The 23,405-nt window shown below is 34.4% G+C and overlaps 4 protein-coding genes across 5 annotated transcripts in view; 1 reads left to right on the top strand and 3 right to left on the bottom strand.

Moving 5' to 3' along the window:
- The window catches only part of LOC111702152 (myosin heavy chain, muscle), a 5,412-nt gene extending 4,012 nt beyond the window's left edge, over positions 1 to 1,400 (top strand). The window contains exon 4 of the mRNA XM_023473736.1: positions 1,311 to 1,400. Coding sequence (XP_023329504.1) covers positions 1,311 to 1,400 — 90 coding nt within the window. The remainder of the gene's footprint in view (positions 1 to 1,310) is intronic.
- A 438-nt stretch (positions 1,401 to 1,838) lies between these two features.
- On the bottom strand, positions 1,839 to 4,186 carry LOC111702168 (F-box/LRR-repeat protein 14). The gene is made up of 2 exons (XM_023473759.1): positions 3,543 to 4,186; positions 1,839 to 3,127 (listed from the first exon to the last, which is right to left on the bottom strand). Exons 1-2 carry the CDS (start codon positions 4,008 to 4,010, stop codon positions 2,030 to 2,032), a joined length of 1,566 nt encoding a protein of 521 aa, XP_023329527.1. The 5' UTR covers positions 4,011 to 4,186; the 3' UTR covers positions 1,839 to 2,029.
- A 5,227-nt stretch (positions 4,187 to 9,413) lies between these two features.
- On the bottom strand, positions 9,414 to 13,173 carry LOC111702155 (E3 ubiquitin-protein ligase Rnf220). The gene is made up of 5 exons (XM_023473740.1): positions 12,813 to 13,173; positions 11,979 to 12,187; positions 11,520 to 11,610; positions 10,663 to 11,191; positions 9,414 to 10,558 (listed from the first exon to the last, which is right to left on the bottom strand). The coding sequence occupies exons 1-5, from the start codon at positions 12,911 to 12,913 to the stop codon at positions 10,496 to 10,498; spliced, it is 993 nt and encodes a 330-aa protein (XP_023329508.1). The 5' UTR covers positions 12,914 to 13,173; the 3' UTR covers positions 9,414 to 10,495.
- A 90-nt stretch (positions 13,174 to 13,263) lies between these two features.
- LOC111702154 (atypical kinase COQ8B, mitochondrial) lies at positions 13,264 to 22,844 on the bottom strand. Of its 2 annotated transcripts, none has more exons than XM_023473738.1 (15): positions 22,641 to 22,844; positions 20,672 to 20,731; positions 20,123 to 20,209; positions 19,635 to 19,775; positions 19,405 to 19,529; positions 19,075 to 19,208; positions 18,617 to 18,742; positions 17,212 to 17,340; positions 16,668 to 16,806; positions 16,303 to 16,397; positions 14,662 to 14,795; positions 14,152 to 14,485; positions 14,006 to 14,073; positions 13,556 to 13,633; positions 13,264 to 13,415 (listed from the first exon to the last, which is right to left on the bottom strand). In XM_023473738.1, the coding sequence occupies exons 1-15, from the start codon at positions 22,784 to 22,786 to the stop codon at positions 13,376 to 13,378; spliced, it is 1,836 nt and encodes a 611-aa protein (XP_023329506.1). In that variant the 5' UTR covers positions 22,787 to 22,844; the 3' UTR covers positions 13,264 to 13,375. The 2 variants fall into 2 exon arrangements, with proteins under 2 accessions (XP_023329506.1, XP_023329507.1); XM_023473739.1 differs by having other exon boundaries at positions 19,405 to 19,526.
- Positions 22,845 to 23,405: the final 561 nt, after the last annotated feature.

The following is a 23,405-nucleotide window of genomic DNA, read 5'->3' as shown; positions in this document are numbered from 1 at the left end:
GGGGGGGGGGCTGAGTCCCCCCTGAATACGCCTCTGCTCATTTCTACCCACAAGAGATGGGACTTCAGAGGCGCCTGTAAGTAATATATATTCTAACTATAAACTTGATTTTTTGTCAAACCGTTAATTCAGGAAAGTTATTTAAACCTGTTGATCATCATATTATGAGGCTTTCGTATCGTCTTTACTGTCTCTTGCTTTGTGAATATCCCTGGATTATAAATGATCGTATTCCATTTAAAGCTAAAACGTCGGTTAGCTGAGTTTTGAATTGTGATATTTGCAATGCGGTAAAAAGCGGACTGCTTGCCAGAATTGCCGCCAAATTCGGCCATCATTTGACAGATTTCATTCAGCAACAAGCGGCCAGACTTTCAAGGTAAAATCGGACAGTTAAAATAATTCGACCTCCAAGTATTTTAAATGCATTAAAAAATGACTCTTTACCTAATCTCAGGCTGCAATAATCTGTTAAAAACATGTATAAATAAGTTATTTTATGTATGTTTAAAATGTATATATATATATGAAAATAGAAAAGTGAAATTTAATTAAAGCTGAAGTCATGAGATTAAATGTATTTTTTTCCTTTCCTTTTTAATTTGCAATAATTTTTGTAAGTTCTAATATTCAAATATAAAGGGTTACCCCCATCACACTACTAACCAAGATCGGCACGCTAAACGCAAAAATCAAGCATATTTACGCAAAAATCAAGGATACTTACGCAAAAATCAAGGATATTTACGCAAAAATCAATGATATTTACGCAAAAATCAATGATATTTACGCAAAAATCAAGCATATATCGTCAATTACAACCTATTACAGAAGCAAGAAACAAGCGTCGCATTTTTAAGATCTACATGCCTAGGGCTATAAAAAAGTATAGTTCAGTTAATGATGTAAAACCAAAGGCCAAGGCGCTGCGAGACTATTTAAAAATTTACTGACTATCTTTCATAGTTGTAAAAATATCTCATAGTTGCCTTTATCTCAGTGCACAAAGGATGAGACTTCAAGAGACGACTGTAGGGACTCAATTCAGTCTTGTTTTCTTTCTAGTTCCATAAACAGCTCTCCCTTTCTTCGCAAAACTGCTTTAGGAATCATCGAAAAACTAAATTCTAATTTAATATTATTTAATCGACTGTCATACAAATCTCATTCTTTTTGGTTAATCCCATATGTACAAATATGTTTTTTGTTTCACGTTTCTATTTAACGTAATAATTGATTTTACTTTATATCTGGTCATGTGAAAAAAACATATATTTTTTCATATTTATTTAATAATTAATATAATCTAGGCTGAAACAGATAAATCTGCATCACAGTGGTTGAGAGATCAATTAACATCATGCATTGATTTTAAACAAAAATACAGAGCGTTCAAGTAGAAATGTAATTAATCCAGGATGATGGGCTATTTTGTTTGAAGTTGTAAGATTAAGAGAAAAACATTTTTAAAAAGGCATTTATTCTGGGGCACCCTGTAGTTGCTAAATCTGGTATTTTCACCTAGTAATTAGTAAATTTTAAACCAGGTATAAAATGAATTTGTTTTCTAAAAGAAGGAACTAAAACCAGAGTTAAGACTCCTATAGTTTAGCTTAACCGTGAACCCTGGTCTTAATATACTCAGACCAGTTCTCCAGGTGCTCTAAACAGTAGGAGAAACTACACTCAGTATTTAGTTCTAGAGATAAACTAATGAACTGAGTCAGGATCTATAAATATTTTCTTGGTTTCCAGGTTTTAATGTTTCTAAACTTTAAATATTATTTTCCTGTGTTCCATCGTTAAATTTTGTTTAAGATAAAATTTCAAAATATTACAGAATTAAAAAACATAACAATCTTAAATAAAATTAAGAAAAAGAAATGTATACGCGAGGTGAAAAAATAATTCTGAATGAATAGTCATTTCTTTTCCCAGCACAAGCTTTCAACCGTCCTTTGAGCAGGTTCTATTAGACCAGGATCTATCTAAGAGAAGGTTCAGAGCTAGCTCAGGGTCTGTAGGTTCCCTAAAACTGATGCCACAAACCCCGATTTATGATTTTCAAATTTTCACATTTTTCTAAGGCTTGAATAGAAGATGAAGTTAGCTTGGTACATCCGTACAGATCAATAGATTTCAGACTCTTGAGATTTGTAGACAGGTTCATGATCCCTTGATCAGTGATCTTGTTACACTGACCAATGTTAAGGACCTGGAGCTGTTGAAGATCTCGACAAACCCGTGCCAGCCCACCATCTGTTATCTGACAAGCAGAGAGAGAAAGGCAGGCGAGCCCCGTCATCCCACTGGCGATATGCGCCATGGAGGAGTCGGACACACGATCACAGAATGAAAGGTCCAATGAGGACAAATTAGAAGGAGATGCATTGCCTAGAAATCCTATTCCAATATCACTTACATTATCACAGGAGCGTAGGTTTAGCTCCTGTAGTCCTGGAATACGAGAGAGAGATTTTAACCCTGTATCTGTCACACTCAGACAGAAACTTAGGTTAAGTCTCTCGATCGTTTGAAGACCGTCGGCGATAAACTTTAAAGATTCGTCCGTTATTTTCTGACAATCCTGGAGACAGAGCTGAAGAAGTTGTTTTGCTCCAGTGCTGGGTTGGTTGCTGATACCTGTAAGATGACCGATACCGTGATCTGAAATCTGCCAACACGATCTTAGGTTCAACCGTCGGATCTGCTTCAATCCCCATGAGATAAGAAGTAGCCCTGTGTTGGTGATTTTAGTACACCCGCCCAGATCTAAACTCTCCAGGTTCTTACAGTGAGTAGCAATCCGTCCTAGACTATTATCCGTCACGTCCTTGCACAGACTCAGATTTAAGGTTTTCAGGTTTGGAAGATCTCTGTTGATTCCTGTATCTAGAGCTGAGTCGGTAAGATTATAGCACCCGGAGAGGTTTAAACTCTCAAGGTTTGGAACTCCGTTAACCAACTCCCTCAAGGATTTTCTCAGGCTGAGAACCTGAACCCTCCTGATCCCACGTCGGACCAGAGAGGGGAACAGGGTTGGATTGGATTTCCGGAGATGAAGACGGGCTTCACAACCTTTCCAAACAGATTTGAGGTAAACTGTATCCCGCCATTTTCCACACACCTAGAAATATTTACAAATTAAAAAAACTTTTGTTGTTTTCAAAATCATTTCTACAAAATATTATGCATAAAATGAATGAACTAACTCTTGAAAAAAGTTATGAAAAGTTGCAAGGTTTTAAACTCTACTAGAAAATAAACTGGAATAATTACAAATTTCGGAAAGTTAATTTAATTTAAAAACATTGGAAAAAGTTTCCCCTATCCATGAAAATTTCATGTAAAATTGGAGGAAAAGTTTCAGCAAGGATCTGGATTCTTAGTAGTTTGATTTAAACTTTATAATTCTTTGTTCATGCCAAGAAGAGAACTAAGAACTGAATTGATTAGAAAATAAATGTTAAAAAAGTCCACAGTCGCATTTTAAAAAATTAATCAAAATTTTTATCACATGGTTCGAAAAGTATATTTTTTACCTGAGCAACGCGGCCTTTGGTCTGAAGATCAAGTTTCTGGAAGATAATACATAAAAGCTCCGGGTATAAATTATCTATTGAAGTTCTACCATCCAACAGGACGCACTCCTCCTCCTCCTCCTCCTCGTCCAACACCACCACCTCTGGTTTATGCTTTTCAACGCTCTTAGACTTCTGTTTAAGAGTAGAGTCGGAGAAAGGACGGTATATGGCTGTCGGAACCTTATGGGTCAACTCATACTCCTTGTTACTAGTTTCTACAGTTCTATACTGGTTCTGCTTGTCTAGTTTCCGACGTTTAGGATAAGGTTCATATTCTATAAAGTTAGCAATGTTGAAGATATTGTACCCATACCAACCCGTTAGTACGCTGGCCATGTCAAGCTGGGCCCAGCTTCTGAAGAGCTGGACACTGGTTGTTCCCTCTCCTGCAATCCTGCAGGAGTCTTTCAGACGTTCTTCATACATATATATACAAACACTTAAACAGGGTTATGCAGATATCATTGTAGGGTTCCTTTTACTCCAAGCACTCAAACTTTACTGACATTCCTTCTTCCTTCCACTGCTCGGGTTCGGGCCGTCTCTCTCTAGGCATCCGGCGGACCGGTACAGAGTACCCGAACCGTGTCGACGGTACCCCTCCCCGCCACACCCGGTGGATAACTATAGCAACAGGTCACGTGACTTAGGCACTGGGTCACAGATGGTCAGTGTACCGTCTCGGCGGGTTTTCTGAGAGGTTGGGAGATTTTTCTTGTTAAACAAAACACAAAACCGGCCTTAAACTCTGCAGCAGTAGGAATACAGATATAGACAGGTAAAACTTGAAATGAAGGCCTGAGTAGCTTGAAACAGGGTGAAGGGGGGGGGGGTCCAAGCTTTTTCTGAAGAAGCTTGATAACCCAGGGCCTCTTGTTACAAGGTGGATTAAAAAATTGCGACTCATATATATGCAAAGAAATAATTTTTCCATTACAATTCTAAAATACAGTGCTGATATCAAAGATATCAAATCAGCCCCCCCCCCCATCTTTTATCACGTGTCCATCTAAACCCAAGAAATAGATTTGCTAATCTTTAAAAATATTTAGCAATTTTCTCCCGAGTATGAGTTCACAGTTGGGGGGGAGGAAAAGCCGAGTGGATTGACATCAATTTCAATCTTTATATAAGATATAAGATATAAACACTATCATTATTATTCGTAGTAATAATAAATTCGTTAACGATCGTTAACAAAGAGAGGAAACCGACCTGAAGAGCATCTGTACTTATCATTGGGTAGTTTTTAAGAAAATATCAACGAGTTTTAACTCCCCCACAACTGTTAAACTTCATGTAAGACGACATTCATTAAAGTTGCATGTAATTTTTTTCCAAAAACCGACGACCCGTTGTTAACGATCGTTAACATAATTGTCAATGATTTTTTTTCAAAAACGATCGTTTTTTCAAAAACGATCGTTTTTTAAAAAACAACCGTATAAAAAAGGTCGCAAATCGTTTTAATAAAAATGATCGTTTTCAAAAACGATCGCTATTTGTTTTCTAAAAGTTCAAAACGAGTGGGTCGTTATTAAAAACGATAGTTTTTTTCCGAAAACGAAACGATCGTTTTTGAAAACGAAACAAAAAACGATCGTTAAACGATCGTTTAACGATCGTTTACAAAAACGATTAACAACCCTACTTGTAACTGAGAATTTAGTGCTATGGAGAAATTATTTAGGATTCATTTGAGACATATAAAACGTTTTAATAATGTATAATTACTGAATTTGAGCACAAATTCGACGTTCCAAATCATCAATTTGGGTGGTTGCTGGTTACGTTTTGAGAATCGATTTTTTAAAAATTACTATAAAATGACGACAAAAAATGTATTAGATGTTTAGGATCAAATTTCTCAATAGAATTAATTATTTATTTTTCATCATTATGTTTATTTTCTTTTTCTTTACGTATTTGTTCGCAGATTTCTGAAAATTCTTCAAATATCGTCTTTTCAATAAAAATTACAGAAAATATTTGTGAACAATGAGACATCACAAAAACTAATAACTGAATAGGATTACTTATTTTCGATGATGAGAGTTAATTTTTTATTTTATCAGCCTGTTCCTAAACAACTAATTAGTTTACTGTAGAATTTTTGTTAAATTGTTTGTCGTCGTTATTTCATAATTTGAAAAAATCGATTCTCTAAACGTAACCACCTAAATGGATGATTTTGAAAGTCGACTTTGCGCTCAAACTCAGCAATTGTAAATAAAAATGGTCAACCACAATACTACATTCTCAGTTCAACTACCATACATTGCCGGTCACTTGCTTAGACTATTATTTCTTTAAAGTCCAGCAAGTTGTTTTAAATGTTAGAAAATGTTTACGCTGCAGACTTGCTGTGTCTCACGTTTATTAGGCTATTTGAAGTCATAACTAAAGACTAAAAGTTGTCTTTCTATTTCAGAGTTTGAAATGTTTTTATCTTAAAAAAGTCATGATAAATATCAAAAGTGGAAAAATGTAAATATTGCTTTAAGTTTCTAGGTTCCGAAAAGGTTTAGTGTGGAAAAGAGGTTATAGTATAGTGGTGGAAGCTCTTTCACTGTTTACAGAGAAAACATTCTTCCCTTAAATCCTTTCTTTTCACAACATTTCAGAGGAATGTGTTTTCATTCCTTCGCCAGCCTTTCACCTTCATCAAAACCTTTCATTCCTTCACCGGCTTTTCACCTTTCTCAAAACCTTTCATTCTTTCACCAGCCTTTTACCTTGACCAAAATCTTTCATTCCTTCGCCAGCCTTTCACCTTCAGCAAAACCTTTCATATCCTTCACCAGCCTTTCACCTTCATCAAAACCTTTTATTTTCTTCATCAGCCTTTCACCTTCATCAAAACCTTTTATTTTCTTCATCAGCCTTTCACCTTCATCAAAACCTTTCATTCCTTCACCAGCCTTTCACCTTCATCAAAACCTTTTATTTCCTTCACCAGCCTTTCACCTTCATCAAAACCTTTCATTTCCTTCACCAGTCTTTCACCTTCATCAAAACCTTTCATTCCTTCACCAGTCTTTCACCTTCATCAAAACCTTTCATTCCTTCACCAGTCTTTCACCTTCATCAAAACCTTTCATTTTCTTCACCAGCCTTTCACCTTCATCAAAACCTTTCATTCCAGTCTTTCACCTTCATCAAAACCATTCATTCCTTCACCAGTCTTTCACCTTCATCAAAACCTTTCATTCCTTCACCAGTCTTTCACCTTCATCAAAACCATTCATTCCTTCGCCAACCTTTCACCTTCATCAAAACCTTTTATTTCCTTCACCAGCCTTTCACCTTCATCAAAACCTTTCATTTCCTTCACCAACCTTTCACCTTCATCAAAACCTTTCTACCGCCCCTTTACCCCCCACTGGTAAAAAAACATAAATTTGTTTAGCGAGTTCTGTTAAAAAATAGATTATTTTTAGTAACTTGCAAATAAATAGCTGTACAGAGTTTTTGAGTAATCAGATAAAGCTTTGTTAAGTATCAGCTAAAGAGTAAAACGGATTGTAAAACGGTAATAGTATAATGTTTATTTCAACATCAGAAATTCTAATAGGACAGATTTTTAAAACCTTTTTTTACAAAAAAATAGATATAAAGAAAAACTTCAGATATTCAATACCTTTGGTTTAATTTCGAATCTTATTAATACAAGCTGAAGTGCCCGGCGTTGCCCGTTGAATTAAGAAAAAAGTCGAATATTAAAAAAAAAATTAAAATAGATTTTGAAGAAAATATTTTTTAGCCTATGTTACCCCCAGAGTTTCCATGGGTTCCCTAAAAAAATGTCCATTTGGTTTAGCCGTTTGACCAGCTATAGCAGCATAAATACATGAATATGAACGAAGAGCTTTATAACATAGATATCCTGCATAGATGCATTACAAGCTTACACGCAAAAATTTAACAGTATGTAGCATTTAATTATTATATAACTTAAAATATTTATCTCTAGGAGTACAAAAAAGTATAAGTTGGGGAGGTGAAACCAAAGGCCAAGGCGTTCAGGCACTCGAGGGTCTCCAAAACTTTAATGACAAACTTTCAAAGTTGTTTTTATCTCACTGGGTTATATACAGTTGCAGTTACAGTCATTGTTACAGGTACACATAGATAGAGAGGTTTGGAGAGAACGAGAATATTGAATGTTTGGATAAAAAATAAATAAATAAGATGCTCGATGATTTATATCCAGAGACGGGTCCAGACCTTTTATCTGTGCTTGGCAGGACACCCAGAGCCATGATTTATTTACTCCATCCATCCTTTCATTCCAATTAGTCATCCATTCACATATTATATTTTAGTTTTTTATTCTTTATTCCAATTAGTCATTCACGCACATTCATAATATTCCATTTTTTTCCAATCCTTTTATTCCACCCTTGTCATTCGTATAACACATTCAAAATTTCCAAACAATCACCCATACCCAAGTCATAATTTTTTATCCTGTATATTCCAATTGGACCTTCATTTTTATTCATATCACTTCATCCTTAGTGTTTCATTTTTAGTTCTTTTTAATCTTTACATTTCAACTTTCTGTACATGCTCATTCCTCATTTATAACACCAAGTGGTCAGTTTAAACATCTTTGTTACAGAACCAAATTCGAGTTAAGTCTTTGATTTGAGTCCAGTACTTTTGATTAATATAGAGTATGCATTAACGGAATCTTTTAAATTCACGAGCTTAGCTTGAATGAAAATCTCAATTTTTCTTTTCTTCCTTGCTTCCTGATTGGCTGTAGTATAAAAATTATTTTTTTGGTCAGTTACAGAGGTTGGGTTTAGAAACGACTTAGCTCAGCTCGACCAATTCAAAGTTCCTGACTCCGTCCTCTTTATACTATAATTCACTAATCCTATGTAACAGTTTTATTCATAAGCAAAATGTGCATCAGCACTCAGCAGAGCTTAGCATAGGATTTACTTATTTATGCAAACTCCTAATATGATTCAATATGGTAACTCGTATATATTTAATATACTAGCTCAAGTTGAAATTTCAAACACTTTGGAAACAAATTAAAGCGTTTTTAGCCGATGTTACCCCCTGGATACAGAATGGTTTCCTTGAAAAAATTCAGTCAATTTGGCTAATTTCTAAGTGAAGATCTTTATTAAAAAGTTTTCTCCTACCAAGTCAAACAAAATATGATATTTTTTCGTTCATCCAAATATTATAGTAATTACAGAATTATGATTTAATCGCTACCAAACATAGTCGATAGTTTTTCTATTGTGAAAATGTAATTGATGTACAATTTATTTTTTACCTGTAAGTAGAACACTTTGTCCGGTTCCCAAGGGGTTTAAATCAGGTGATGTATTCTATGTTTACACATCAAACACTTGAGGGCTGGCAGAACAAACATTACTTAAACAAACAATCCTTGAGTAAACAAATTCTAGGTATCCAGTATCTAGTCCTTTCATAGAATATAATATTTATTCTAATTCAACAAACATTCATTTTTACAATCTAAACTTAATTTAAATAAGAAGAGTTATATTTACTTTAAACAAACAAAACATAAAACAATAGTGAAGAAATGAGAAGCTGTATATTTGAGCTCTTTTCAGATATTGGATAAGAATATCGAGAAAGAGGATAAAAAATACATTATTAAAATGCGAGTGAAGGGTCCCTGGGGGAGGGGTACACTTTCTTTAAAAAACAAACAAAATTATATGACTGAGCTTGAAGAATGTGCTTGAGACAGAGAGGACAAAAATTACTATTCAAATGGCGAGGGGTGCTCTGCGACGTACTGACGAGTTACATTATATTAAATAAAAACCAATATAAAGTTTGAAGTTTATTTGAGCTTCTTTCAGATATTGAAGGAAAGTACTGGAGACAATGCATTTTTTTAAATGTCGAAGGAAGGGGGGGGGGACAACTGGTTGTCTTCAATTGGGATAGAACACATAATTTGTAATTACATATCGGGATAGGATTTAAAAATTATCAAGTGAGAGGGAGTGTCAAGATAATTTTGAAGATAAAATTCATTGACATAGGATTCCCATCAAATTTCCAATTAAAAAAATGAGATTTTTGATTTATTTCTATTTTTTCAGCCTATGTTGCTCCCGGGCACCCATATGGGCCAATTTGGTCCAGACGTTTGTCCAACTTTATCCAACATATAAATATATATGAGCGAACAGCTTTCCCAATCACTTAATCTTGATATCTACTTTGGAAATTCTATTTTAAAGATCAATAAAAACTATAGATATCAATGTCTTTATTTTGATTATTCCCTCCGTGGTCACAGCTCCCTTAAACCCCTAGTTGGGTAGGCTATATCGAGTAAAGATTTAATTAATCTGCAGATAAATAAATAAAATGGAGATCAAGCATTAAACTCGATGTTAACAATACAAGAGCTCATGTAAAGGAAACTAAGCATTGGGGGTGTTAAGTAAGAAATATATCAGTCTCTTTGCAAACAGAGTTAAAGGCTCAAGAAGAAAACAAAGCAGACGACATTCAGATTATTCATACAAATATCCAAATTTTAAAATGTATTCAAATTGAGACATTTGTCCAAACATAGGATACATGGTTTACTCAAATAATGCCATTCATGGATAGTTATGCACAAGCTTTAAACCATTTAAAGTTTATTTGACTTTCCTGGGAGACTTAACTACTTGTTTTAAATTGATTCATTATGGAAAACTTTGGCTCTTACAGAAGATTTCAGAGATGAAGATGCAAAATTTTAAATAATCTTTCTATTGTATTTCCAAATTCCATCGTTAGAATCTAAATTTTGCCTTAAGTGTAGAGTAATATATTTTAGCGAACTAAATGGCATCTGAGGCTTTGTACTGATATTGTTATTCTAATATTTTGAAGGTTCAGCTGAACCCTGGCTACAAATAAATTCGACGAAGATCTGAAGGTTTAACAATTGTCTTGCACTGCGGGCATAGTTTCTGCAAAATTAAATCACAATTTGAAATTAGATTATTCAAAACTATCTTTTTAATAATTAATAAAATGAAAAGGTGCATTAAAAAAATTAATTTGTGAAATATTCCTTAGATGCTAGAGTGAGAAGCCAACACGCCTCACAATGCACGTGCCAGCAAGCAGTGCTCACCACGTGGCGCACATATTTATCTAAACATACGCGGCATGTGCTCATATCCTGCAATTCGCGAGTTACCGCTTCCAGTCGCGAAATTTCACTTTTAAGTTTTTCAACTTTATTCACATCTTGTTTTGGTTTAGGAAGGGTGTTTTCCGACAGAGGTTGAGAGTTTTTAGATATAGTTTCAGGTATATCAGTACTAGACCCGGAGTAGGATTGATCAAGTTTATCTTCATCCTCCTGACGAGAAGCCTGAACTAAACTGTTCTCATTGTACTGCTCGGGACCCAACTCAACCTCCTCCCCGGTCACATCCAACTCCTCCGTCTCATCTGTCCTCTGAATTGTTAGGAAGCCTGCACCTGCCAGCCCGCCAGACAGAAGGGTGTTGACTCTTATTCTAGATTGTCCCGCCCACTCATATTCCTCATAATCCTCTACATATACATATTCTTCTTCAGAATTCTCAACAGTCCTAAACATGTATTTTTATTGCACTGTTGTATTGAATTGTATTGTACTTTTAAGTACATTCAATTACTTGAATTCGTACAGATAAAATAATTTAATAGTGAACACCTAATTGTGCAAGATTCACTTTATTTTAAGAAAAAATACCTTTTCACGCTGACAACGATCTATCAGCAACTCTCACGCTGACAATGAACCTCAAGATATCCTACCTGGGGACCTTCAGATGGGAGTTCTTATTCTGACATGCTGAATATGATCCTTCTCTACCTTCTCCTACCTGGGAACCGGAAGACAGGATTTCACATGCTGACAAAGATCCTTCAACCTACCTGGGAACCTGAAGACAGGATTTCACATGTTGACAATGATCCTCCAGAGATCCTTCAATATTTTCACAACAAACCTGACACACAGTAATGCCTGAACAATTAACATGATTATTAAGGATTCCATACACGTACAGTAAACACTTAAGGTTAATGTTTAAGGCATATTCTCTTCTCAAATAATGTCCCCATTCCCAAAGCAAAACGTTTTCTTATTTATCTCTTTTATGTTCAATGTTCATTTTGTTTTGATAAATTATACATAATCTTCTACTTTTGAAAATTGAAAAAAGTATATCAATTTTTTCAAATCAACTACATAAGTGGTTGTGTCATTATTATTTAAGGTTAAAAATAGACCCAACACAACTTTTAATCATTGTCCTAATACTTTCCATACATTTGGATACATTGTTGGAATTTAACATTTAAAAAAATCTCTGATGAACTTAAATCCCAAACCTGGTTGTCCTAAACTTGAAGACAACAACCTCCTTCTCTCTCTTCTCTCCTTCAGCCTGGAGTAGGTTTCAGATCTCAACCTTCTGAGTTTGGAACCTACTTCTCCACGCTCTCCTCGAACCCTCCTAATCCTAACCTTGTCGATATCCTTGAACTCCTGCTCAAGGTGGAAAACATGATGGCGCTCAAGCTCAACTGGATTTTCAAAACTGAAGAAAAAAAATCATTCTTTTATTTCAAGCTTTATTCCAAAGTGTTCGAGACAACGTATTAATAATGATTTTTTAACTCAAGCAAATTTTCTTAGAAGATTGAAAAGTGACTGTTTTATTTATTTAAATCAACTCCAAAAAAGAGAAAATTTAAGTGTAGTTATTAATTTAAATTTACATTTACAATTATTATTGGAGTTAACTTGACCCATGGGAACTGGGAAGTTTCAACCTGACTAGGATTAACTTTGTTTCTCGTAAACTAGAAAAGCTCAGCTTAAACAGGAGTTTGGAAAATTGTTTAATGATAAACAAAGAGGTAATGCTTTTTGAAAATGGCAACAATAAAAAGAAAGATAAATATTGATAAGTTAAGATCCTGCAATCATAATTACAAGTGACCCTCCATGTAAAGATAGCAATAAAAGATTCACAACGATACTCTTGAAACCTTTATCTGATCAATAATGAGGAAAATATTTAGATATTTCTAGGTTTATAACTATTTATTTTGTGTAGAGAAACAACAATTAAAAATAATCAGTTTTCAAAATTAGAAATATCTTAGCATGGAGGGCTACTGAAAATTATACTTAAAGAGTCCCTTTAAGGTTCTGCATACCTTCTCCCACAATAAAGGACTTGGCATGCTAGTCCAGATACTCCAGACTGTAGAGAATATGCAACACTAGGTTTCCTTCCTCTTCTTCCTCTCTTCTCCATCGTAACATCAGGTTCAGGGTTCAGGTTCAGGGTTAATTTTTAGTACAAGATTTGTTGTTCAGTACTGTCCCACAGATAAACAATTGTTGCACTTTGCTGTCCAAGAATTAGCCAAACATATTGTACTGTTCAGTCCGAAGGCGCTTATTGTACTTTATTGTCGATGGATTAACAGGCTTATTGTACTTAATTGTCAAAGGATCAACAGTACAAGTTTTATTGAACTGTCCAAGATTAATCAGTACTTGTTGTACTGTACTTCTTACTGTTTTCTACAGTCCAAGGTTAATCAGGACTTTTTGTACTGTCTAAGGATAAACAGTACATATATTTGTCCAAGGATAGATTAATCTGAAAATATGAAAATGCAATTGAGAATTCATAATAGAATAATTTTGACTAGAATTTAAAATCTAATTAAATGAAATGTCATGTGGAGGAGGGTGGGTAGGTAGTCCGGTATCAGCTTGTCATTGTTTTTTCAAAAGGTTTGAACCGACTCCTAAAAAAATTACGTTCACCCCATAACTTCAGAAAAAAAGAAAAAAGACAATAAAGTAAAAAGCTAAAACATGTAACTTTTTCATTCATCTTTTTGTTGATAAATTTCGGTTCCTTTGTATGAAGGGTAAGTAAAGTTTCCTGATGTCGTTCCAAATATTATAGCAGTTAAACTTAGCGTCCAACTTCCCAGCTAACAAGAACAGACCGGATAACTTCCTAGAGATAAAGGATGATGTGATGGGACGGAAATCAGTTTAAATTTTCAAACCAAATATTCATTTCATAATTTAACTCTTCTGGCATAAGGGACAATTCAGCCAAGTCTGATCTGAAGAACAAATACTATAATCCAATATAAAGCTAGCTAAAATAGAACAATACAGTCATCACTCTAAATTCACTGCCACATGAAATATTTCGTTGTTCCCTCCGACAAATAAGAAGTAAATAATAGAAATTATACTCAGAATATTAATAGACAAATAAATAAATAAATAAAAAAATAAAAAATAAATGAAACAGCTGTAGTGTAGTGTAGTGTAGTGTAGTGTAGTGTAGTGTAGTGTAGTGTAGTAGACATTTTCTTACCTGTGAAGACTGTAAACTTCTGGAGGGGGAGGGCATAATCGTTCCTTCAACATAACACCAGACAACTCCTAATTCATGTTTTAGAAAGAAGTCAGTAACATTTGTTTAAAACTGCATTTTTGATGAAATAAGAAATCCTATGCTACCTGTATTTCTTGAGTAATTGTTTGCTTGCCAAAATCAAAAATGGCGTCGTTGTGGAACGGAACAGCAAGAAGCATCACAGAGTTCACGTGGGCTTCGTTCATCGCTTTTGACTCCGACCCTGTCAAAAATCCAATCTCTCTGGACCATTTCAACACACTTTCCTGGTCTTTCCTTGCTGCCGCGTCGATGATTTTAAAATAAGTATTGACGAAGTCGACACCAAACTCCCGGGTTGCGCCGAAGTCAAGAAGTCCGATCTTGTTCGTTTCAGGGTTAAAGAGGAAGTTTGCCCAGTTTGGGTCTGTTTGCATATATCTATGCAAGAAGAGCTCCCTAAATCCATCCACAAGATTCTAACTTTAAGTTAGCTAAAATCTTTTGCTTTTACAGTAAAGATAATTTAAAACATTTGTTATGAATTAAGAAGTTAGATTTCTACTCAGCATTAAAAAAAAACTAGAATAATTTGACGAGTTAAAAAAATTCTTTTTTAAATTATCTTGCGTTTCCTGAAGACAAGTTTAAGAATAGCTTCAGCAATGTAGTTTCTTGTTTCGGCCGGTAAATCAACACAACGGTCGATTGTTAAACCGGTAATATATTCAGTTGTTAGAACTTGATCGGTAGATAGATCCAGGTACACCTTTACAGGGTAAACAAACGGTTATGTTAGGTGTTAAGTATCAAATGCTAATATTTTCTTGGACTAACATAAAAAAATAATAATTGGTACTTAATTTATTCAACATGATGTTCTTAGCCATTGGCCAACAGATAAGTTTCCATAGTGTGTTCTTACCTTGGGGATCCATTATACTCTGGGTAAACAGATAGGTTTCCATTGTGTTCTTACCTTTGGGACATAATACTCTGGGTAAACAGATAGGTTTCCGTTGTGTTCTTACCTTTGGGACATAATACTCTGGGTAAACAGATAGGTTTCCGTTGTGTTCTTACCTTTGGGACAGAATACTCTGGGTAAACAGATAGGTTTCCTTTGTGTTCTTACCTTTGGGACAAAATACTCTGTAAAACAAATAGGTTTCCATTGTGTTCTTGCCTTTGGGACGGAATACTCTGTAAAACAAATAGGTTTTCATTGTGTTCTTACCTTTGGGACATAATAATCTGGGTAAACAGATAGGTTTTCATTGTGTTCTTACCTCTGGGACATAATACTTTGGGTAAACAGATAAGTTTCTATTGTGTTCTTACCTTTGGGACATTATACTCTGGGTAAACAGATAAGTTTCCATTGTGTTCTTACCTTTGGGACATAATACTCTGGGTAAACAGATAAGTTTCCATTGTGTTCTTACCTTTGGGACATAATACTCTGGGTAAACAGATAAGTTTACATTGTTTTCTTACCTTTGGAACATAATACTCCGGGTAAACAAAGGTTTTCATTGTGTTCTTACCTTTTGGGACATAATACTCTGGGTAAATAGATAGGTTTCAATTGTGTTCTTACCTTTGGGACATAATACTCTGGGTAAACAGATAGATTTCCATTGTGTTCTTACCTTTGGGACATAATACTCTGGGTATACAGATAGGTTTCCATTGTGTTCTTACCTTTGGGACATAATACTCTGGGTAAACAGATAGGTTTCCATAGTGTTCTTACCTTGAGGATCCATAATACTCTGGGTAAACAGATAGGTTTACATTGTGTTTTTACCTTTGGGACAGAATACTCTGTAAAACAAGTAGGTTTTCATTGTGTTCTTACCTTTGGGACATAATAATCTGGGTAAACAGATAGGTTTTCATTGTTTTCTTACCTTTGGAACATAATACTCCGGGTAAACAAAGGTTTCCATTGTGTTCTTACCTTTTGGGACATAATACTCTGGGTAAACAGATAGATTTCCATTGTGTTTTTACATTCGGGACATAATACTTTGGGTAAACAGATAGGTTTCCATTGTGTTCTTACCTTTGGGACATAATACACTGGGTAAACAGATAGGCTTCCATTGTGTTCTTACCTTTGGGACATAATACTCTGGGTAAACAGATAGGTTTCCATTGTGTTCTTACCTTTCGGACATAATACACTGGGTAAACAGATAGGTTTCCATTGTGTTCTTACCTTTGGGACATAATACTCTGGGTAAACAGATAGGTTTCCATTGTGTTCTTACCTTTGGGACATAATACTCTGGGTAAACAGATAAGTTTTCCTTCATCCTTCTTCCACATTCTGCTTCTCTTTTATAATCACATTCCTCCGCAAGTTCTACCGAAATTAAACAAATATCAAATGAATCGTCAAAATATGAGAATCTAGATCGAAATAATCTTAACTTTTATTATTTTGAATTGGCAAGAATCTAGTTATCTGACTTGACAACTCACTCTTTCCCCACCCCCCCAAAAAAATAAGGCTTTTCTTCTGTTTAAGCAGTCACAGAATTTTAGGACTTTTGAAAATTTGTATTAGTTTTTGGGGAAAGGGTTAATGTAAAACTTCTTTTTATCAAAAATAAAATAAATTAAAAATTCTGACCTTGTTTCATGTGCTTTGCAATATTATCTATAAAGAGTCCCTGCGGTAGGATTGCCACTATAGAGAGTAAACTCATAAGATTACTGATATCACTGTCAATAGATTTAGCTACCCCTGGATACTGGACTTTCACAGCAACCTTAATCAATACTAGAGATACTAGAGATAGATTTAGCTACCGTGGATACTGGACTTTCACAGCAACCTTAAAAAATACTAGAGATACTAAAGATAGATTTAGCTACCGTGGATACTGGATACTATTATTTTCATCTTAAAATTATTAAACATTTGATCAAAATATAGATATTCTTAAAAGGAATACATTTAAATTATACCAAGCATCTTCCCTGCCTCTATAGGGGACAAACCGCATCACATCACATCACATCACATCACATCACATCACATCACATCACATCACATCACATCACATCACATCACATCACATCACATCACATCACATCACATCAGACTCTTGCATTGTTCAATGTCGATGTTTTAATCCGAGGAGAATGTCGTCTTTGACGTAAAAAATAAGTACCTTGGTTCCATCATGAAGAGATGCAAAGTGAACCTGTCCAATACTAGCTGCAGCGAAGGGTTTAGTTTGAAACTCCGAATATTTAGATTCCCAATCTGTTCCCAGCTGACCAACCATAACCTTCTCTAACTTAACAAAACAAGTTAAAAGATGATAACATATACATACGCTCTATATTTCTGGACACAAGATCATAGTTTAGTTTTTGTAATTTGTGTGTATCAAGGAAGGCAGAGAGAGGTATACTTTCAGAATAGAAAACATTGAAATAGAAACAGATTTAAAGCAGGAAGTAAATAACAAATTATATTGACGAGAAAGTACAGAAGGCCTTTCTGCCCGGCATTAATGGCACTATTGAGTATAATGTCGTCCTTGAAGAGATTATAAGCCAAGCAAAGACAAACAAGAAAACGGTCCATGTAACATTTTTCGATTTAGAAGATGCATTTGGTTCAGTGCCGCACCCTCTCATAATACATACCCTGAAAAGGTTTAATGTTCCTGCAGAAATTCAGCTTTATATCAACACCCTGTATAATAACCATTAACCAACTTTCACGTGTATTTAAGGACAACTTCTCTACTGATGGATTCCCCTTTAAAAGAGGAGTATTTCAAGGTGACCCGCTTAGTCCCATCATATTTCTGATGGTTTTCAATCCAATCATTGAATTTCTACAGAGTAAGAATGATTGTGGATTTAATCTGAATGAAGAGAAAATTATAACTCTGCCATATGCTGACGATTTTTGCCTGATAACAACAGATCTGAGAAAACATCAAAAATTCAAAATGAAATAAAATCCAAGATTGAAAGTATGGGAATGAGATTAAAACCAGCAAAATGTAGTTCATTTTCCATCAGATCAGGTGTACCTAGCAGAATAAACTTTACTATTGGTGAAACTGAAATTCCAAATATATTTCAAGAAGAACAGAAATTCCTTGGTAAACTTCTACTTCCTAGNAACCCTGTCAATTATAAAATGCGATATCCAGAGAAAATAGTATTAGTTTGTAAACTTTTATATTGTTTAATGAAATTTTGCTTTAGACAAATATAAATGATAAATATAGAGACAGATTTAAAGCAGAAAGTAGATAACTTGCCTGTAAACCCTTAAAATCATATAAGTGAAGGACAAAGTATTATTGGGAGGAAAACTGATAGAATAAAAGGAAACATGAGAAAATTGGATGGAAATTAATGGATCTGATGGAATGTGATGAAATATGATGGAATATGTGGATTGCGGATTATAATAGAATATGAGGAAATTAATAAATAAGATGAAATATGAAAAACTAAATGGAATATGATAATTGAGGAATTATGAATGATAAAAATTATGGGATATAGGTAAGGATATAACGACAGTCAACGAAGGTGCATACTGCATACCTGCCAAAGTGGCATAAAATCAGCTGACTCCCGAACACGATCAAAGATGGCCGCCAGAGCAGGAGACAAGATGGCGTTATCTTGAATACTCAAGATTTGTCCAAGTTTTAAAGCAGCACCTCGTACCTACAATATCTGAATAAGTTACATGCCAGATTTACAAAGCCTTTTGCTTAGCTTATGTTAGGAATATATCGTCGGTTTTCTACTAAGTAAAGAGATAAATTTTGTCAAAATCATTTTTTTGTATCTGCTGCACAAATCCGCAGGTCACTTTTACAGTAATACTGCAATTGCAAAGTGCCAATTTTCAGATGGAAAAAACGAGGATATCTAAAACTTTTTTTTTGACTCAGACATAGAATTTAAGGGAACAGTTGCTTGTGTAACGGCCAGGTAACTCTCAATATTGAGAGTCACTTTAAATTAAGCAGACAGTCTCTTTAAAATATATTTACTTTGCAAAGTGTAGAAACAATCCGTTCAGCATTTGCTTCTGTTAGGACCATGCTATCTTCAAGCTTTGCTCCAGAGGAACCTGAAGGTCTAATCCCAACTGCTCTTCTTGATGCTTCAGCCATCACTCCCAAACCTGGAGGTACAGTTAATATTTATTTACATACTTAAACACAAGACGCGAAGAGGGTTGCCCTTGGGAATCCATGTAAAATAAGCGCGTAATTTTATTAAGATAAAGCGAAATTTACATTACTAAAATTTGAATATTTGGAACTATTTCCTTGACAAAATATTATAATTATGAGAAGTTTTTTGATAGTGTCTCCTACCTAAACCTACTCCTAGGGATCCGAAGGAGAAAACTCTAGATAGTCTGGTTGCTGGAACTCTTCTCTCTCTAGAGGAATCCAGGAGCTTTACTTCAACCTTAGATCCTTTATCTGGTTCAACTCTACTGGAATACATCAATTGGGGAAATTAGAAAATAATTATATTTAAAAAAAATTAAAAGTCATTTAAAGCTTTCCAAGTTGCCATGTCAGTAAATTAGATAATATTCCTAGGTGGTGGAGGATGTTTGATCTCAATGGGAACCTTCCTTAACAATCGTTCACGGAGGACAGCCTCGTTAGTAATATCCAGGTGAAGGAGGTCAAGAGATCCAACCTCAGGGTTTAATTCCAGAGTATACCCAACCATACTATAATATTCAATCTCAAATTAAAACTTTTAACAGACATTAAAAAATCAACTCCAATCGACAAAAAAAATACATCCTTAAAGTCAAATATCTAATCCAATAACTAAAAATCTAAAATCAAATAAAATGTACAATGTTCATTTAATTTGCAACAAAAGATTAGAAATTAAATAAAAAATCTAATCCAACTAAGCATTCTAAAAATACAATAAAAAATCAGTAAAACCAATATGAACATTGTTATGTGCATACTATTGTAATTAAAAAGTAAAATAACTCTGATGACCCAAAAAACAAAATATATCAAAATATATCAAAAAAAACACACATTTGAAAAACAGGAAAACCTTGAGTCCTGAGCAGCTGTAGATTTTTCTGCTGTCCTCAGCCCTGAACCAGATGACGAATGAGAAGTATCTATCCCTGCTAGAACCCTTTAGGAACCATTTCATTATATATTGATTCTTAAGGGGGGGGGGGGGTTGTCACAGGATTAGCAAAGGCCTAAAGACAGACCTAAAAAACCTATAATTTGGAAACAATCCTGGTTCTAAATTTATAGAAGAGGTTTCTGTACACAGCATTCAGCATTAACCCATTCCTGTACATATTTTCTCAATAACCGAGCAGAGCAAGAAACCTCTGAAATTAAACCACTTTATTTCTCAGAACAAGTTTTAAAAACAAATTCATTTCTAACGTAATTAATACCAATCAAGGTAGATTAACAGAAGTCATTTTGCTACCATTTAACTCAAACACGTAACTCTACCAGCCAGAAAACAATCGCGATAAATTGATCTGCCCCCCTCCCCCCTTCTGCTCAAATTTTAGCGTCAAGTTGCCTTCAAGATCATGCTAAATGTACATTAAGTATTTTATAAATGAAGATGTTCCTAGCATATAAATTTATTCCATGAACCACCAGCGGAAGATTTTGTAGAGTCTGCTCTAATCTAGCTAAAGAGTTGTATATTTTCTTTAAAAATTATTTTCAGTCGCCTTCACTNCCCCCCGATGTTAGGCATGTTAGCTTAGAGCGCAAACATTAATTTTTAAGGTTTATTCGCTGAATTGTGAAGAAAAAATGATTTTTAGATAAAATTGAAAAACTTGCGCTTTGATCTCTAATTTTTCTTCCCCAGAGCAACAACAATTATTGTAATGCTTGAAAATTTGTACCAGTACTGGAAATGCAGTTTTAAACAATTTTTCCCCATAAACATTTTTTTATGGAGGTTTTTAAATATTTTCTCCTGAAACGCATAATTTGGTTTGTTTTTGATATATATTATAAATAGTCAATTACTTAATTAAATATATTTAAACACAAATTGTTTAAAAAAACATACATCGAAGCTATTAAAGTAAGAAAAATGGAAATGATTCATCATTGCTTCAGATACACAGGTTGCTTTAGAGCATATCAAATTGCTGTATTTGGATACATATTTCACTTAGGTTGGTTATAAAATTCCGTTATTTTTAAGCTGGTACAGTAAAAATGTTTATAACAACACTATTTTTCAAAAAAAGATTAAATTGTTTTCACTTAAAAAAACACGAACAAAAATAAACACCCAAATCCGACAAGAATGAACTTTAGAAAAAAATTAAATTATTTTATTTTAATATTTAATATATTTAATCACTCCAAGCACCAATAAAAGTTGACAACCTTTTCTCCAACATAAATCTTTCTTATTCTTTTATTATTGAGTATCATCAAGCTGTTCACCGAAGAGAGGATCATTAAGATGCTCAGCGAAGAGAGGATCATCAAACTGCTCAGCGAGGAGAAGATCATCAAGCTGTTCAACGAGGAGAGGATCATCAAGCTGCTCAGCGAGGAGAAGATCATCAAGCTGCTCAGCGAGGAGAAGATCATCAAGCTGCTCAGCGAGGAGAAGATCATCAAGCTGCTCAGCGAGGAGAGAATCATCAAGCTGCTCAGAGAGGGGAGACTCATCAAGCTGTTCATCGAGGAGAGGATCATCAAGCTGTTCAGCGAGGGGAGAATCATCAAGCTGTTCAACGAGGGGAGGATCATCAAGCTGTTCAGCGAGGGGAGGATCATCAAGCTGTTCAGCGAGGGGAGAATCATCAAGCTGTTCAGCGAGGGGAGGATCTTCAAGCTGCTCAGCGAGGAGAGAATCATCAAGCTGTTCAACGAGGGGCGGAACATAAAGCTGCTCAGGGTGTTCATTCCAAGGAAACAATCCAGTTCTTGCAAAGGACTTTGCACATATATGTCATCCCTGGGAACTTTTCAGTGGCTTCCCATAGCTTGCTCACAACAGAATATTTGGGCAAACTAGACCCCACATTTTTTAATTGAAAATCAACTTTTGTGCTGTATTATTTTAACGTAACTAAAACTAAATCCCGCAATCTTATGCATAACCAAATACCGCAACTTACGAAAAAATATTAAAATAGTTTTGTAGTATGCATAACTTTTAATATGCAACACAATATACAACATTGTCGCTTTAGGAGCTACTAAAGATCTATATGGAGAAACTACTGGAGGAAATAAAAAAATTCAAAAACAATAAATAAACCCTCCAAGGCTTAGCTCTTAACTGCATTTCTTAGCTCTAAAATTTCAAAAATGCATTATTTTGCATATTTGTTTTTTAATGTCCTGTAAATGTTACAATACACTGAGTGAAGAAAACAATTTCACGATTAAAGGTACACAAACCTAATAATAATTTAGTATGAAGTAATTTTGGTTAGGCTAACATCTATACTTGGAATAATATTAGAGTTGAAAGATATTTAAGACCAAATTCAGTAATTTTTTAAGTAAAACCAAAAGACGCACTTTACTCCAGCTATTTGTCTTAATCTTTTCCTTACCCTAAATCTTTACTGGAGCTCTTATTGGTTTTAACAGTTTTGTCTGAACTCTGATTGGACCCAGCAGCTTTGTACAATATTTCCAGGGTTTGTTTGGCAACCGGCTTGATATATGTACTGTTGAGTACACTTTGAATATCAGTCATACGACAGCTTCCACCAACCTTCTCCAGACCCTAGACAGTTTACACTGCACATAAAGCACATAACACATACTATATATTAATTACAAGTATAATTTAAAGGTATGAACAAAAAATACTTTCATGCTGTATTTTTAGTCATCATAAATGGTAAAAAAACCAACTTTGCAGAAACAAATATATCTGAATAAAAAATGACAAGAATAATATTAATATTCAGTAAACGAGAATGGGTTATACACCCTTTGCTAATGGTGAATGTCAAAGTCCACTAGAAATATCGAGAATATGTTTAAAACCTGTAATATGGCTGGAAAAGTCCATATGCAGTTAGATTGTGTTTGATTATTTAAAAACTGACTTGTAAAAAAAATAATTGCTAATGTTTATACATTTTAATACTTCCTGAAATTTAATTGCGATGAAAATATTTTGATTATTTAAAAGTTTACTAAATTATTTTAAAACGGCATATATATATCTATATAAAGTTGTAATCTGTTTTTCTGTACGATCATAACTCATAAACCCCATATCCGATTTGCCTGAACTTTTGATTGGGGAACTCACGGTTGTGAGATTCTAAGTTTAGTGGGTCGATTTTTATACGGGAAAAATAACT

This window comes from Eurytemora carolleeae, unplaced genomic scaffold, assembly GCF_000591075.1.
Source record: "Eurytemora carolleeae unplaced genomic scaffold, Eaff_2.0 scaffold483, whole genome shotgun sequence".
In the NCBI taxonomy this organism is placed as follows: Eukaryota; Metazoa; Arthropoda; class Copepoda; order Calanoida; family Temoridae; genus Eurytemora; species Eurytemora carolleeae.
This window is presented reverse-complemented; position numbering and strand designations above follow the sequence as displayed.